The sequence below is a fragment of the Candoia aspera genome, chromosome 3 (genome assembly GCF_035149785.1).
Source record: "Candoia aspera isolate rCanAsp1 chromosome 3, rCanAsp1.hap2, whole genome shotgun sequence".
Classification (NCBI taxonomy): domain Eukaryota; kingdom Metazoa; phylum Chordata; class Lepidosauria; order Squamata; family Boidae; genus Candoia; species Candoia aspera.
Genome location: NC_086155.1, coordinates 33,261,254 through 33,276,510, shown reverse-complemented (window position 1 = coordinate 33,276,510; position 15,257 = coordinate 33,261,254). Strand labels below are relative to the sequence as shown.

The following is a 15,257-nucleotide window of genomic DNA, read 5'->3' as shown; positions in this document are numbered from 1 at the left end:
ATCATTTAACTGAGGATCTTTACTGCTATCAAGCATGGTTGGCAATAGCCAATTTAGCTTGGCATTATTTGGAGGTAATAAAACAAACAACTTTCACTGAATATATGTATACCTCAGCTGAATTTGGAAAGAAACTGAGATGTGTTTATTTCAGTTGGTCAACTATATGCTTGCACAATGTTCCAAACCTCATCAACTCTAAATTTACTCAAGATTTTTATTTTCCATAGCCAAGGAATGTAGCATATACTAGAATGAATGCAATAAAATTGGCAGCTGAAAACAGAATTAACATTACAAAATTGTCACCAACAGTATTATGCTAATAATAATACCCACAGAATTTTACTGAACATATATGCCAATGTGGGTCCAAAGACATTTATCTAATCCATGCCTTCACTGAACAAATTAAGCTTTACAACTTTACATTTCCAATAATAACTGTTTGATAGCTAAGATTTAAATGATGCCAGAATATTTAGTATTTATTCCTAGCCTTTGTTTCTTCCTGCCTAGACAGAGTAGGAAGTTAAACTAGATCTCCTCAACATCTCATTTTAAACAAGATATTAAATATATTTTCTGCACTAAAATAAATGAAAGTTACTCATTGAACTGTGGATACTAAGTGGGACACAGGACATAAAGGTGCAATACAGCCACTGCAATATTCCTTCCTGGGCAAAACACAAAACTACTTGATAAGGTCTCCCTTATTATGACACCATAGCTCTAGGTCAAATAACAAATACTACCTGTGAAAAATGTCCAAGAAAAAAAGATACCTTTGCTGCAATGACAGACAAGTAAATTATTCAAACACTATGAAAAAGCTTACTGAATATGCATTTTTGGCATATTTGGGAACCATGCCCATTTTTCTCCATCCTAATCCCCTGCAATAGTATAAAAAAAAAAAAAATTTTTTTTTGCAATGCATTTGTAAAAAAAAGCCCCTTTTTAATTTTTGTATAAATAGGACATCACTAAAATAAAAGTTATTGATACAGAGAACCATTTTGTATTTTAATGTACACCTAAAACAGTTTATGAACTGCATATACAGGGTCATTATATATATTGGAACACATACTTTTGTCATTGTACAAGATATTCTGCACCCCATTAAGACTATCACCAAAGAATGCTATCTAGACACATTCTACACGAGAAATATCTTGGATAAACAAGACATTAATATGTTGTTTCTGGGCATCAATGACATCTTCAGTTTCCACTTGTGAAGGTGAGTACATCCACTTCCATTAGTTCTGAAGAAAATAACTGCAGCTCAACTTAGATTCATGCTGAATGTTTACTATTTAACAGTTCAAACAATATTACCTGGCTCTTCCAACTGAAAAACAAATCAAAGCGAGTATGTATTTTTAGCATATTTTCCATAATTGTGATTCATTTTAGCTGTTTTTCCTCTCTAAAATCCTATTTTAAAGTACAGCATATTTTATTATAAATATAACACCTATAATATTTCATCATTCCTATCTGAGTAAGAATTAATGTTTATCAAAAAAAAAAAAAACTCACCTGTCACCTGTATTTCTTGATGGACAAGAAATAAGTAACCTTTCAGATGTTCTTCAAAAGTTAGGATTAAAAAAATGCCACTATAGGCAATATACGTACTCAAGAAAGGTAACTAGCTGAGCTTGCCGCCTGGGTTTATGGGTAGGGTAAGGCTGAGGAATTCAGAAGCAAGGGAAAACTGAACCACTTATATGAAAGTAAAGGAAACCTCGTACTTTTTCAGATATAAGCCAAAATGCAATTTGCTGTGTCTGGCCAATACAAAAGTAATTTCTCAGGATATTGGAGATGTAACATGCAGTTGGCATATATTAATCCTCTGAAAGGCTTGCAAAACTAGGGCTGATCAGCTCAGGCCAATCAGTTCTTCCTTTGTGATTAAATTCTAAGGGATTCTCCCTAAGCAAGTTTTTTTAAGTACAAAATTAAAATGCCATTATTCTTAGAATATTATGGGGTAGCTTTGTCAGAATGACATAATTTATACAGCTTTCAATACTGTATTTCATTGGGTATACATCAATTGCAATATATTACTTTTGTTGACCAAATTAAGAAGACTCTTTGGTTGAATACACAATTTCTAGATTTAACCACAATTGCAGTGAAACTCTATATAACTTAGCACTGATTTAATTAATGCACATATAGTGGCCACTATGTAAGATCATGGAGGAGAAAAATGTAATATAAATTCTTCAAATTCCTAGGGACAGTTCTGCATTCTCACATAAACACAAATTCCAAAGCAGCAGTACAGAAACAGTAAACCAGACAATTTTAAGAATAAAGTAAATACTCATGTCTGTGCCTGCAAGGTATTTCCTTTTATTTTGATTTTAAAAGTTAATGGAAAGTTGGCATTATTATTTACAAGCATGCTTTGGGTCTACATACAGCCATAGAAAATATGATGGCCAGGTGGCTACAGCCAAGAGTTTTGCTTTAATATGTTTCTACCTGGCCAAGATAGAAAGCTTTGCCGGGCTGCTCTAAGGGACTAGAACGTATACAGCAGGTATATGGCTGTTTCATGATTGGCCATGAAAAATCTTTTGTGAATGTATAAGCTCCTCTGCTTTTCTGAGTGCATTCACAACATATCTTCACTTGCGCCCACTGCTCAAAAGGTTGGTTACCCTGGCCTAGAACTTCGGTTCTGACTATCCAATTCTTTGTCACTTAGGGGAGGAAAGAATATAAAATGCCAACAAGTATTGTCTTTGGTTTTGTCCAATTTGCACTTTCTAAAAAATCCAACTATCTTGCAACTTCTTAGATCACAGTACTTGAAGAAAAGGAAAGCAACATCACTACTGTACAGAATGTTCAAAACAGGAAGCTCACAGTAATATGGAAGACTACATTCTTTGTTCCTGTTGTGATTCAAAATTTCTTCTTCTCAAGGAATGGAGAATTTAAAATAAGTGCAATTGGATTTGCGCTGCTGATTGTGAGACAATTATTAAAAATCTCTTATTAATTTTAAATCCAGGTAATTTATACCTACTGTAAATTATATTCCAGTGATTTTATTGAAGTAGACTTCAGCAAAGTTCAACTGTCCAATTAGCAAAATAATTTATGAGGATTACCCTATGTGGGTGTGTAGATCCAAGTGCCTTAAATGCCTATAAAAATGACATTCCTTTGAACGCAAATCTCAAAACAGGGCAGCACTTACCATACAAACATGAACAAAATGCTTTATTAAACAGGCAACTAATCTACATAACTCAAAAACACCAATTGCCAATCAACCATATACTATAAGTTTCACCTACCTGAAACTGATTAATATTCAATACAGAGTTATCCTCTGGAACCTTTAGGTTAAAAGCAAGTACCAAAATAAAACCATTTTCTAGTAACAGATAATACTATTTTTGTAAAACAAAGTGCCTTGTACAATGCATTTCGCCTTCTGTAGTTTAAAATTAACTGGTTGTCCTTTATACTTTATGCTTCAGTGTCTGAGGTCTAGCATTGTACATAAAGTTATGATTATAGTTTTACTGTAATGAATGCAAAAACATTACAATCTGAATAATTCAATAAAAACCCATGCTTCCCTAGGCATCACCTTATTTGTGTGCAAAATTTCATTATTTTAAGAATTTTAAAAGGGGTTTATGCTTTCCTGAATATATGTGTATGTATATATGTTTAATAAAACCCATGACATAACTGGAATTCTAGGATGTGTAAGTAAATAGGTATTGCATATTGCATCCTAGTTTTAGTTAAGAAACACTATTAAAACCATCCCTCATAACTGACATCTTGCTTTGGTTGAAGACCCTTTCACTGATGAACGTTGAGAATTAAACCATCTACATGTCAAAAATAATTTTTAATTGGGTACACAAGGAACTCCACTACTTTTAAACTTTTATTTGCTAACTGCTTTCTCCAAATTGAGCAATGAAAAAACCAACTTACTTGCACTATTCAAAATGCAGAAAGGACTTCAAAATTAGTAAACAAGCAAAACTTGTCTGTCAAATTGGTCTTCTACCAATAGTTAATGCATTTTAAACAGTTGACAGATTGCACATATCCAAGATAGAACTATATGATGCTAAAGCAGAACCAGCTTCAAATGCTTCTAAAATCATGACGTTGTGAAATCATTATGCCTTGGTGTAACCTCCATCACAAAGTCACCATGAAGTTTTAATGATTAACCCACAGTGCATGTCATAAGCTCCTTGACAAAACATAGTAAAGAAAATGCTAACACTGACTATATGTCACATTGCTGTGCACAGAAGTGTGGATTAGTTTTAGAACTTTGAATTTTCATGAAGCAGTCCAGATCTCCAAATAACAACTTTATTTATGGCATGAGACCAATTAAGATCTACAGTTATGGCTGTAAGGTTTAAATGCTTGCACTTTATTATTATTGGGGTGGGGTTTGTGCCTTACACCTTGCTTGTAACCATGACTAGCAAAAGCAAAGATTAAAAGTTGTTCAGGTTCACTGTTTTAAATGGCTATAAATTTGACTTCAGCCTGTCACACATTTCTGCAAGTACTGAAAAAAAATCTCAAACATACTTTTCACCTAAAATGTAAAGTTCAGCACCATTTCCTGTTTAAGTCTAATTTCTCCACTAACACATAGAAGTACAACTAGTCTTACCCACATCAAAAACAGGGAACTAATTGTTAACACTGCTAGTCTTCTTAACAAAGCTACTCTAACAGAGGCCCTAAATAAGGCCTTCCAAACAGGTATCACCATTAATGTCATTCTTTCTAGGTCTTTTTTCATTACCTTGCCCATTAGAAGACCAGGTATCTTCCAGTGAGGATGACCTTGGGCCACAAGCTTCAAGATGTTGATCTGTACATTATACATAGCTCAAAGTACTTCTTATAATGTACTAGTTCTATTTAATTTGCTAAACACAAACAAAAAATTGTCAAAACTGATAGGGAAGAAAAGGCCTGCCCTCAGTTAATAAACATACCAATTAATTTGGGGGTTGTTTCCTGTTGAAGCAAATTAAGAAAAACTTTTTTCAGCTTTGATACAACACATGATCTTGATTCTTTAGACAGAATCATTTAGGAAGCAAGCACTGTTTTTTAGAAGTATTTCTGCATATTTTTTCCTATCTACGTTATATTCTAGAGACCCAGTTTGACGTAGTTGAAAGGTACTAGCCTAGAAACAAGACGACTGTAAGTTCTAGGCCTTCCTTAGGCATGAAAGCCAGCTGGGTGACTTTGCACCAGTCGGCCCAACCCACCTTACAGGGTTGTTGTGGGAGAAAGAGGAGGCAGGAGTATTAGGTATGTTCGCTGCCTTGAGTTATATATAAAAAAGGCAGGACAAAAATCTAATAATTCTGCTGTCTCAATGTGTGTTTTATAGAATGAATTGGGTATCTTCTGTAGAAATTATTCTGTTGTTCAACTGCATACAGCACTTTTTCCCCAAATACTCATTCTGGTTTTGTAATAATTATAATTGAAAGATTGCCTCAAAATGGCATCTATAAAGAAGTACAAAATATATTTTCTACGATGCACGTATTGAACCAATCCTAGTCATGCATTTTGAATCTATTTATGCATAATTGTGTCCAAACTACCAGAATCCCTACTCCACTGAAAGAACTAGAGACTAATTGCCAGGTTTGGATAAATATTCCAATAATAATTTTGATACACATAATTCACATTGTAATTTCTGATGTAGCAATTGAAACATACAAAGAAACCTTCAAGTGGGTCAAAGATACCAACTGGTAGCTTCATTTCATAACCACATGGGTTCACACGTTACACTACACCATTGTTAATCAAGTTCTGATTAAGCAAACAATAGCTGGGTTCATGCAACAAGCTAAGTCAAAATCAAACAAAGCACATTAGAGGCTAACGTAATGTATGAACCCAGTCAGTACCTGATATTTATAATATATTTAATAGTGAAAGTTAAATTGTATCTTTAGGTTTCACTAATAATTCCCAAAACATGACCTGCAAAAAAGGGAACAACTATTGCCAGCTATTTAATTTTTTTTCTACCTTTTTGTTCTCGTTTATACATCAGTGCATATTAGCTCTTCTTAAATCCCACATTTGCTGTGAAATCTTGGTTCTAAATAAAACTTTCTATAACTGCACATTTAACAGATTAATCATGTTACCCATATGGAATACCCCATTGGAATGTAATCATAACCTCTTCTAGAGTAAGCTCATCTTTTGCTTCTTATTGAACAAAGCATCATGTATATTGTTGGGGTAACACTGTACATTTTTGCTGTATACGAACGATACTTTTAAATAGAACTATGTTTTTAAAATGCTATAAAATTCTAATCAAAATTTACAAAGATGTATTAAAAGCATATTCATGTGGTGCAGTTAAAAGAATATTTATCTGTTTTATACCATGTTTTAATATACAAAGTCTCATTTTGTATTCTGAAATAGCGTTCACATAATACAACAAGTAACAGCATCAAAGACATAATACCCATCTGTACCTGTCAACCCCTGGCTGGCCAAGAGATGCAGTCGAAGTCCTAACCCAGTGCCTGGAGGCTGTGTGGGTCTGGATGGGGAGGAACAGATTCAGGCTCAGTCGTGACAAGACCAGTGGGCTGTGTCTGTTTGCCCCCCACCCCATCTGGAAGTATTCCATTGTTGACTCTCAATCAGGCTGCATTTCCCTATGAGACTTGTATGAAATCTGGGGATCCTCTTGCTCTATGAGTGGAAGCAGCGGCCAAGAGGTCCTTTGCACAGGTACATCTAATGCACCAGCTGCATCCTTTCCTGGATCAGGCGGCCCTTCGGACAGTCACTCATGCCCATGTTACCTCACAATTGGATTACTGAAACACGCTTTAACCAGGGATACCTTTGAAGACCATTCAGAAACTATAGTTGGTTCAGAATGCAGTGGGGCAGACAGTGATGGGGGTAATGTTATGCATGTGTGACCAACTACTCCGCAAGCTGCACTGGTTGCCAGTTGGCTTCCACGTTCATTTCAAGGTGCTGGTTATCACCTTTAAAGCCCTTCATGTCATAGGGCTTAGCTATCTGAGGGACCACTTGTCTTCAAGTTGTCTCTGCCCATCCTATTTGATCCAGTAGACGGGGTACACTCTGGATCCTGTCAATTAATGTCATCTTGCAGGATCCAGGAAGCATGCCTACTCTATTGTTCCTGCACTCTGGAATGATGTCCCCCCAGAGATTTGGGTGGGTCCCATCATTATATTGTTCAGAGAACTACTGAAGATCTGGTTGTTCTCCCAGGCATGGGAGGCAGGATAATTGTGCCACCTTTTTTGTTTTTATTTTTGTTTGATTTGTGTTGGCTTGGTTTTGTATTTTGCTCTTCTGGTCAGCTGTATTTATATATGCTGGTTTTGGGTTGTAAGACACCTGGAGTTGTTTGGGAGTTGGGTGGCCTATGAATTGAATTGAATTGAATAATAGTTTCCTCCCATTAGCTTAAATTATTTCCAATATGTACTTTTGAAAAACACAGATAAATTGCATCCTTTTCATATATGTCATTCAATCTCACTATTTTCAATGGGGTTTACTCTTAGTTAACCGCTAACAATTTCAAAGCAAGGTAATCTGCTTCTGTAGTAAAGGGTCATTGCAACTATCGAAAATCCAACTATCAGATTTCCTGTTCTGAAAATATCACAAATACAGTAGACTCAGTTAACCGGCACCCATGGGGATTGGTAAATGCTGGATAAATGTAGTTTCTGGTTGCTTGCGTTACTATTAAACCCTAATACCCACTAGATGGCAGCAGAGAGATAGATTTTTTTGCCAGTTGCTAGAGAGTGCTCCCCCCCACATTGTTTGAGAGTGCCAGGTTTTTTCCGGTTCAGTTCGATTTTTGTGCCAGTTGCTTGAGTTCCGGTTAACTGAGAGTCTACTGTAGTTTTATAGCACATTTGCTCTTTAACAATGAATTCAAAGCTGCTATAGATTAAAATGTGCAAAGCTAAAACTAGCAAAGAACGGTATTATTATTCAGCTACTGCATGGAAGCATCAAGTTTCAAAAACTTGAAAGTGACAATAAGCTTAATCATTATTATCCTTAGTATACCTGTATGTGGTATATGCCTCACTTCTATGACGGCTTGATCTTCTGATGCCCCCCGTTCTTATATAAAAGATATTCTGCCATTCAATCCAGAAGGTTCCATGAAGTTAATCAAATTAAATGTTTTAAATGAAAGTAAACAGAAAAAAAGCTGCTCAATTCAATTAGATCTATAACAGATCCTAGCACAAGAGGAACGTATCCCCGGAAGGTGGATTCTTCAATTTCCACCAACTTTCATTTCCATTTACAATATCCCCATACTATTTCCAAGATTCTGAGTCACAGAAATGGCTTCTCAGGAAGTTACCAGTGAAGAAAAGGATAGGAATGTCTACTCCCCGTTGCCAGCTTACACAAATTTCCAGGATACTTTTAACCTCAGTGAACCTTTAACACAGGTTCCAAAGTCCACTTTAGCTTGCATTGTGCAGAAAAAGCAACTTCCAGTGGCTGAAATCAGACACTGCTATATCATTAAGCAGCAGTGTATTGATGTACACTCTTCGTTAATCACAACTGGACATTCTTGTCCATGGTCTATTATGTGTGAAGAGAAGCTCTGGTTCCTCTCCTAATAAACCAGAAGCATATGTTGTAGTTTGTTCTTGACTTCTTTCCTCTCTTCGCTATATACGTACATTTTTGATAAATCACATACCAGTGTATTATTTTTAATGTATTAAAAACTACTGATACAGTGAGATGAGATTTCCAACACCATCTGCAAAGCAATATTAAAGAACTTATATACAAGAGTCTCATAGTACTGCAATGTTTTATAGAGTATGCAGAAGTATGCTAATAATCCCATCTCAAATACTGTAAAAAACAAGCATATAATCATTAAATAAGAAACTCAGCACTTTAACTGCATTTCACACCATGAAAAACAATGCTGAGATGCAATTTTAAGCATCAATTAAGCCACACACTATTTTCTTAATGTAACCAGTTATTCAATTAAAATATCTAGCTGGAGCCAAAGATTCCACTCTACTAACAGAAGAAACAGTTCATGAAAGAAGTTTTATCTGAGTAGATGAAGTATTTTTCTTCATGGAGAGGAACCTTTTGATTCAACCTCTCAATTTTACTTTTCAGTGGGCTGGACCCACATACTGAAAAGAAACAATGAGGCAATTTTTGGATGCTTCCTTTCCCTCCTGAAAATTTGTCTTTGAGGACATGGGAACTTACCAGAGCAACATGAGAGACCACACACAAGGCTGCAGCAAAACAGGAAATCAATGAAACTCTCTCTCCATTCCCTTTCACCCATAAACAAATGGGGCTTTATTTCTGGAACATCTAATCTGGATTTAACTCAGATTTTTTGCTTCACACGAAACAACCTCCCCCCCACTCAAGGTAACAATTTTCAAAATAAAAACAGAAATTTTCATTCCCTAGTCGTATCACAAACCCAAACTCTGTATTTTTATTGGCCTTTCAATAGAGTCTGCTGTTGAAACACACCAGACAATTAAAAATAGATAGCTCAAATCTTCAGAAAGACAGTTTTATTAACAAGAGGCTTAGTAAGTTTAACAGTGTAGTACAATCAATCATGTCATTTTTCAGGAGTGCACCATCTCAGTTCCTGTCAAAACAGTTTTAAATCCATGAATTACAAAAGTTGTAATGCAGCCACCTCTTCATTGCACACCTTCACACAGTCCTTCAAAGAATTACTGAACTGCAAAATCCTCTCCTGATGTAGCATTCAATAGGCTTTTGCATCCATCTTACACACTGGGTGAATAGAACAGTCGCCACTTGCATTTCTATATCATAACAGGCTGTGCACTTCAAATGTTCCATCATACACAACTCAAAAGACACTGTTTAACTAGGAACAGAATAGCTTTTAAGTTGTTTAAAATACAATGATTTTCAAAGGGTTTTTCAAACAACTCGTTTCAATCTTTCCATTTTTAAACTCTAATCATGAATAGTCCAAATTTCTACTTTGATTTTCTATATAATGGTATCTTCTCTCTTTCCTAAGAGAGGTTTACTAAAAAAAAAAAAAAAAAAAGCAACAACGCTACACAGATTGAAATTGAAAATATAAGCTATTGTAAAGACTATAAGAACTCAAATGTACTGGGATATGTTTGCAAAGCTTTAATTTCTTAAGTGATCCATAGTAATAATTCACAAGAGTTCATGAAGTAATAGTAACACAGATGATTACTAACATTAACACTTCGCATCAGTCCCTTATGTTCACTTATTAAACCAAGAGGTTTTATAAGAATGTGATTCAAAAAGATACACAACATACACAATGTACAAAAACCAAATGATAAGCATCCTATTCCAACTGTAACATACAATCCTAACAAAACCATCTAATCAAACAATTTTTTCAAGTTATGGCATTGCATGGCACCTTCACGTATTCATTTTAATCATACAGTGAATAAAGATGCAGAACGACAACAAGGGTACCTGCACTTGTGGCAAATATCTTATATTCTATATAATCAGTTGCAATAAGAACTAAAATTATTCCACAAAAAAAGCTGGAATTTTACGGATTGTTCTGTTCATATATAGGAAAACCGCCTATCTGCGTAATTTCACTGTCCATACACCAAGAATCTTTGAAAACAAGTACATAAACGATCTGTGTATACTTTGACTTTATTCAGTTGCAAAGTAAAATTAGGACTTTAAAAACAACAGAAAAATCTTTGACTTGTGTAAACAAATTCAGCCAGCTTTCAACCAACTCTAGGAATAGCTAGTTTCTATTTTACAATGGCTTCAATGGCACCCACTAAGAGATCACTAACTTCATCATGACAATTTTCCTCAACTTTCCTAACTTTCAAGAAACCAATCTAGACTCCTTGATGAATATTTCATGGTCAATTGAGCATCAGAAAACTTCTCTATTGATGAGAATCCTTCTCCATGTATCTGTACTGGCAGAACTGCACATCCACTCTGGTGCATATTTTCTCTTGCAGCAATTGTTCTGTAAACAGTTAAACCAGTGTTCTTTCTTATCAAAACAAATTTGTAGTTTAAACGAATTATAGGTTCTACCTGGAGCTACTATAGAACAGTCTGAATGCATAAATCACAGCACTAATATCTAGTCTACAAGGATGTTACACTCCAGCTAACCTAGAACAAGTTTGACTTTTCTTGAGCCTATTGGTCTGTCATTCAGATCAACAACAGCTGCCATTGCTTCATCACGAGACTCAAATGCAACCATTGCTTCACCTGTAGGCATGCCTTTCTCATTGTATTTTAAACACACTGAACCTGGGATTACTTGATAACCATAGAAAAAATCCAAAATTTCATCCACTGATACAGTAAAGGGCATATTCTGAACTTTAATGACAGTCGGCCCTGGCTTACCAGAGCCAGCTCCAAACCCAGGTGGCCCAGTAATATGCAAGTTTCCAGGTCCAGGCCCAAACCCTGGAGGTCCACTTAGGTGCCCAAGCCCACTATTAAGACCTGGAGGTCCACTACCAAAACTAGGAGGACCAGTTAAATTACCAGGACCATTCCCAAAGTTCTGAGGCCCTCCTCCAAAACCAGACGGCCCAGTTAAACTACTAGGCCCACCTCCAAAACCTGGAACATCAATACCTGTACCAGGCAGGACAGGTAAGCCACTGCTTCCAAGAGAAGGCATTCCTGGCCTGGAGTCACCAAAGCCACCTCCCCCTATTCCTGGTGGTGGAAGAGGAGGACCAAATGCATTAGAACCACTGAAATTGCTGGGAAAATGAAAAGGAGGACCACCCTTTGCATCTTTTGAACTACTACTTATGAAAGAATGCTCATCCCCACCAGCATTCTGTACTCCTGGCATTGCTGTACTCCCCTGCAAAGGCATTTTCAACATTTTTTTCCCTTGAGAGGGAGGATTTCTCTCAATTTCTCTCATTTCTTCAAGAGAAATCACTCTTAACACAACATCTCTCCCATTCAGTTTCTTTCGATGCAGGCGCTCTGACTTACGAGCATCTTCTTCAGTTTTGAACTGGACCAGTGCTTGTCCTAATCCTTGCCCATTAGTATCAACAAGTATCTGTATAGAATTCTCCTCTATGGCCAGCCCCTCAAGAAACTGAAGAATTTCCATTTTGGTAATATTATAAGGGATATTAGATATATGTGCACAGAGTTTAGAAGGGCTTGTCTCTCCTTCAGCATTTATCATAATTTCTCTCTGATCGTAGCTGAAATTCTGTAGTCTTTTCCGAATCATATCTATTTTCTCTAACATAGCTTTTTTAGTTATGGGATGAACTTGAATGAAACGATTTCCTATGTACTGCTTATGATGACATAAAGCTGCTTTGTAGTCAGTTTCATTTCTAAATTCAACAAAACCTTCACCAAGTGCTTTCCCATTGGGTCCATAAGCTATGTAAATACTGTCTTCCACAATATCTAGTTTTTTAAAGAAATCTATTACATGTTTGTTCTCAGATTCAAAGGGAAGACCTTTCAAATAAACGCAGAAGCCCTGATCATGTGGAGATCTGGATCTTGATCTTTTCTGCCCATTAGGAGATTTGGACATAGAGAGAGTTTGAGGAGGATGGTTTTGTCCAGAAGGACCCATAGTTTGCTTGAATGTTATATGACCTCCTGCAGAAACCCACTGTCTCTCTGTTGCAGGGCTAACTTCAACATAACGCTGAATCATCAGCATCCTGTTTCTTTTCAAGGCTTCAAATGTATCTTGAGGAGAGCAAAACTTAACTAGTCCATTTCCATTATTACGTCCCACATGATCTTTCAGTATATGCACTGCATCCACACGGAGTCCATGGAAAAAGTCTTTGACATCAGACTCTGTTGCTGAAAATGGCATTCCATGAACACTGACATACAAATCATCTGGATTGATAGGAAGAGATTTCACGCTACTTTGAGAACTGATCTGAATAGCATTTATAGGATTCATGAACATTGGATTCAAGTTACTGCTTAGATTCATTGCTGTTCCAGACCCATTCATTCCAGCAGGCAAAGGAGCAACAGGTGGGGGATTCATAGGAGGCATTCCTGATAAAGGAGGCAGAGGTGTCATAGGTGGTACAGGAGGCACAGGAGGTATTGGGGGGACAGGAGGCACAGGAGGCAATGTAGGGACAGGAGGTGGAACAGGTATGGGAGGAATAGAAGGCATTGGGGGCAATGATGGTAGAGCTGGAATAGGAGGTATTGGTGGAGGTGGTACTGTGTTCACTGGGGATGCAGTACTTGACATAGTAGAGCTAAATGTGGGACTTCCAAAAGTAACACCCAAATTGGGAGGTGCAGTTCCCATACTGGCAGTGGAAAACGTTGGCATGTTTTTGTTGCTTTCGTGAACTGAAGTAGCTGCAGTTACTACACTAGGGGAGGGGCTGTTAAAATTAGATACTGTAGTAGCAAGAGTCACCCTACTACTTATTCCAGAACTAGGTGGTGGAACAGATCTGCTAGCATTTGCTGGTGGCATATCTAGATTTGCTGTTTCAAAACGCCTACGACTGAGTTCAATCATATTTTGCATTTCAGTTTTACTGCTTAGCAACAGTGTGACTTTGGACCCTTTAATGGTACCACCTGTGCGCATCATACCAAGCCTTGCATCTTCATCAGTGGCAAAGACGATGAAAGCCTCACCCAGCTCACCCCCTACAATATGCACGCCCCCATCAGGAATGGTCAATCCAGAGAAGAAGTGACGAATGTCCATAGTCCCCGCCACAATTGGGAGACCTTGTAAGCGGATGACCACAGCCATGCTGCGCTGAAATACACACACCTGCAGATGAGAAAAGGCAACGACTAGGTCAGACTATTCATGACACCACATGTTTAAGCTAGAAATTATTACGTTTAAATGTTCCTGAAGGTCTTGAATAAGAATTCTAATCTCTAAATCTATTTACATGGCACTTTCTACAGAGACTAATTTAGAAGCAAGATCGTAGCAAGTCTTTCCAGTAAACTGCAACATGAAGTGACAAAAGCTGTTAGCTTAAATCCAGTCAAGAACTGGCACCGAAAAAAAGAAAACGAAAAATCCTCCAGAAGAGCACCAAATCAGAACTTCAGATATGACAATCCAATCCACAAATTGCATTTGAAGCAGGCTGGAAAAATTATACATAATCAAATTTTATATTTCAGCCCCAAACAATAACAAATAGCTCTATAAAGATAAGTAGGCATCAAAACCACAATTCTAGATATCCAGTCATCTAGCATCTTTGCATCCTGCACACTGTCCCTCCTCATCCCTTGTAAAGTTTCCTTTTCTCTACTATTAATTTCTTCGTATAAGCTAGAGAATTTGACATGGTATTTAGACAAAAGCTCTAGAATTCCTAGCCACTACAGAACCTGCTACTCTTTAGGAGTCAGCTACAAACCAGCAGTTCACTTCTATTTCTGTAAAACCAATGTTAGATCTTTCTATTTCTGATGGTATTAAAATATAGCTATGTGCATCTCTGATTCAGCTAAGTAGCACTGCTACAAATATTCCTAGCATGAAAGGTTTGGAGTACCTATGAATAAATACACTATCAAGAAGTATTATTTAACATATTAAAGATTTAACAAGAAAATCTTCTTTCAAACACCATTAAGAATGCTGGGCTTCCAAAAGCCTGCAGTATTAGCATTTTCATTATTTGAAAACTCCTGATACTTAAAAGCAATCTCATGAAAGGGATTGCCTCTCCTACTATCAATCTGCCTGCCTGGTTACTTAATTAAGCAAAAAAGGATCTTTTGAAGGTCCACCTCCAAAACTGTCAAAAGTTTACCCATCCAGTACACAAGAGAGAATCCTCTACTGTGCAGCTCCTTGGCTATGGAATGCATTCTCCAATGAGGTTTGTTTGGGCCATATTACCCTAGGATTTCAGGATATTATGAAAACCCATCTTTCATCAGGTTTTTACTTGGTTGAGTTTTTATTTTAAATTTGCCTTGATTTTAATTATTTTATTTTTATGTTTTATAATTTGTATTTCTAATTATTGTATCTTTTAATTGTTGCAATTTGTCTTGAATTTTATATAGACAGAAAGGTAGGACAAAAAATAAATGAGAGG

General features: G+C 36.6%; 1 protein-coding gene across 3 annotated transcripts in view; it reads right to left on the bottom strand.

The window, feature by feature from the left end:
- The window catches only part of RBM12 (RNA binding motif protein 12), a 55,328-nt gene that overhangs the window by 32,966 nt on the left and 7,105 nt on the right, over nt 1-15,257 (bottom strand). The window contains exon 3 of one of the 3 annotated variants that reach the window (XM_063297289.1): nt 11,306-13,957. The exons of 1 other annotated variant lie outside the window; for it this stretch is intronic. In XM_063297289.1, the coding sequence (XP_063153359.1) occupies nt 11,306-13,936 (2,631 nt within the window). In that variant the 5' untranslated portion in view covers nt 13,937-13,957. Of the gene's footprint in view, nt 1-9,663; nt 13,958-15,257 lie in introns of those variants that run through there. One more of the 3 variants, XM_063297287.1, reaches the window with a different exon arrangement.